The 2,868-nt window shown below is 46.3% G+C and overlaps 1 protein-coding gene across 1 annotated transcript; it reads right to left on the bottom strand.

The window, feature by feature from the left end:
* Positions 1 to 110: 110 nt before the first annotated feature.
* Positions 111 to 2,822, bottom strand: usp38 (ubiquitin specific peptidase 38; the record flags this gene model as incomplete). Its single annotated transcript, XM_024145343.2, has 4 exons — positions 2,649 to 2,822; positions 1,368 to 2,103; positions 574 to 709; positions 111 to 225 (listed from the first exon to the last, which is right to left on the bottom strand). Coding segments are annotated over exons 2-4 (933 nt in total), but the record flags the coding sequence as incomplete, so codon positions are not given.
* Between the last annotated feature and the right edge of the window lie 46 nt (positions 2,823 to 2,868).

Here is a 2,868-nt window from a genome sequence, read left to right as displayed (position 1 = left end):
TGGGATGTAGTGATTTAATAGAGCTTTTCTGCCCTTATTTACCGTTCTCTCCATCTCTCTCTCTTTCCTTCCTCAGGATGATTGACTGGTTGTCCTGGCCTCTAGCCCACCATGTGGAGATGTGGGTCATTGCCCTGCTGAAGGGACTGGCTGCGGTGCAGAAGTTCACCATCCTCATAGATGTCACCCTGCTTAAGATTGAACTGGTGGGTAGTGTACTGACCACTATTGGTAGTTACACATGGTAATAGCAAAGACAGTACTCTATATGAAGATGGGCAGAAACTGCTTCTCCAATAGAAACCTCCGATCACACTTGTAGGTGACGTTGGCTAGCTAAGCCCATGCGCAGAAACACGTCATTGTGTCGAACGGTCCGTCAAGCGCTGAACTGTGCATGTGCAGGCCGTAAAATAAAAGGCACTCCTTTGATATAAAGTAGTATTTGACAAAAATGAAAACGAGTCACTTTCACGAGGTTGGGTCATCCCATCTAGTATACACATCGCAAATACAACGGATTCATTTATTCAGTTTAGCTAATGAAAAAACACAGTAAAGGCACCCAGTGACCTGCAGAGTGCTTGAGTCATGCTGGTGTCTTTGACGTTCTGGTCGGTGGTAAGGCTCTTGATGAGAACTGTGATCATCTGGAGAGGTATGTGCTGGACCAGGCTGGCTAGGGCAATGGAGGGGTCGAAGGAGGTGTCTGTGCAGAACACAAAAAAACTTGAGTATAATTGACTGYTGTTTTGTTGGGCCACAGCTTATAAAATATGTCCCAATTCTATTAAAATGTCTTGTTTACAACCTCTTCCCTAACCAAGTGACCCAATTCAAGTCTGATATTGAGTGGTGCATGAACTCTCCACCACCCTGGATCATTAAAATGACTAAGTAGTGACTGTTCCAAGTCTCAAGCATGTGCTAACAAGCCTGACATTCCTAGTTTTTCCATAGGTGGGCGAAYGTGGAGGTCAAATTAGTGACTGCATTAGAAAATACTATTGTGTACTTTACTMGTGTACAGTAAAAATTGATATTGTATTTGAAACTGCTCATTTTGTTCAAATGATTTATAAAACTTTAACTAGGCAAGTCAGTTAAGAGCAAATTCATATTTACAATGACGGCCTACCTGGGAACAGTGGGTTAACTGCCTTGTTCAGGGGCAGAACGACAGATTTTTACCTTGTCAGTTCGGGGATTCGATGTAGCAACCTTTCGGTTACTGGCCCAWCACTCTAACCACTAGGCTACCTGCCGCCCCAACTTGTATGGGGCATTGATGCATAGACACATACAGTGCAATTTGTGCGTGTGTGCTCATCTGTGACTGTGTGTGGTGCTCCCTCCCTCAGTCTCACCAGTGGAGGAGATTATAGCGAACACCTCCTGCAGAGATGGCAGCAGTGTGACCGGCTCCGCCTTCCAGATGTTCTGCAACAACGTGCTGACCTTGGTCACCTGGTCCACGTACTCCCTCAGCTCCTGCTCCTGGCTGGCCGGACAGTGGAAGTACCCAATGGTCCTCACCAACTGCTGGCAGAACAAAATGGCCGCCTTCTCCCGGGGGATGCACTGTACGAAGTCTGAGAGCATGGTGGCAAGACGGGCGCACAGGGCTGGCTCAGGCCGTTCGCACACCATCCTTAGGATTTCTGTCTGGATGATGGAGAAGATATCCAGCACCGAGGGGCAGCTGATCAGCAGCCGCAGGCAGCCATGGATGTAGTCGACCACGGCCGGGTCTTTGCGGTCCAGGGGGCCGTAGCCCTGCTGTAACAGGCCCAGGACAAAGTCTTTGCTGAAGAAGAGCTCAAAATCAGCACGGTGGTAGCGGGCATAGGCCTCCAGCACCTGGAAGCCCACCRGTTTCTGGAAGGCGTCTTCGCCCAAGAAGATGAGGCGAGTGGTGAGGGTGTACAGGGCCTGACATTGCTCCGCCGTGACCTCTTTCTCTGCGGCTTCGACTACCTTCTTCACGATGGCCTTCTTCACTGGGACTGAGTGAGAGGAGCTGACCAGCGCCTCTAGAATCTTGTCCATGATGGCAGGCGATCTATATAGCTGTGAGGGGAAAGATCAGGGAGCAGTCCACACCTAAAAGACGAGAGCGAGCAGGACATCAACCACCATTAGTGACCAGTTACTTATTCTGGCTAGCTTTCCATTTCTCCATGGCATGTCCACCAAGCTAGCTAGCTAGACGTATGATTCGGTCAACAACTTGTAAATAACAAACTGTAATCGTTTTTACCATTGCTGAAAAGTTGTATAAGCATAGCAATATCACATGGCTATGAAGCTAGCCACAGGTAAACAAAAACAACAGGCATCATGCTTTGCCTTATCATCACAAAGCTAGCTAACTTAGCTAGCTAAACAAGTTAACACGTTGAGCTAGTTACAGTAACCACAAGCGGCATGTTATCGAATTAAAATGATCTGAGATTAAAGCATTGATGCACAAAATAAAACATGTGTGGATAACAAACTTCTTTTTCGCAATCTAGCAAGCTAACGTTCTTTAACAAACTAGCTAGCTATGCTAGCATGACGTTAGCTGTGTATGGTATTGCAACAAAGCAGGCCGGAGATGTCACTAACTTAGCTATCAAAAATGTATCTTCCCAAACATCACGTACCAATATAATTCATAAACACCAGCATCCGATTAAAATATCATAAAATGCCAGTTGACATTAGTCGCCTGTTGACAGCTCATTCATCTCTTATTTTGACTTATAAAAATCAGCTGATTTAAAAGCCTTGCAGAAACGTCATTCCGATGGACCACGAATTTTTCTAGGAGCCTTCTGCTTTTGACGATCTCATTGCCTGTTTAATAAAGAACGAAAATGGCGA

Source organism: Salvelinus sp. IW2-2015, unplaced genomic scaffold (assembly GCF_002910315.2).
Source record: "Salvelinus sp. IW2-2015 unplaced genomic scaffold, ASM291031v2 Un_scaffold7688, whole genome shotgun sequence".
Classification (NCBI taxonomy): Eukaryota; Metazoa; Chordata; class Actinopteri; order Salmoniformes; family Salmonidae; genus Salvelinus; species Salvelinus sp. IW2-2015.
The sequence above is the reverse complement of the archived record's forward strand: the minus strand, read 5'-3'. Positions and strand labels throughout refer to the sequence as shown.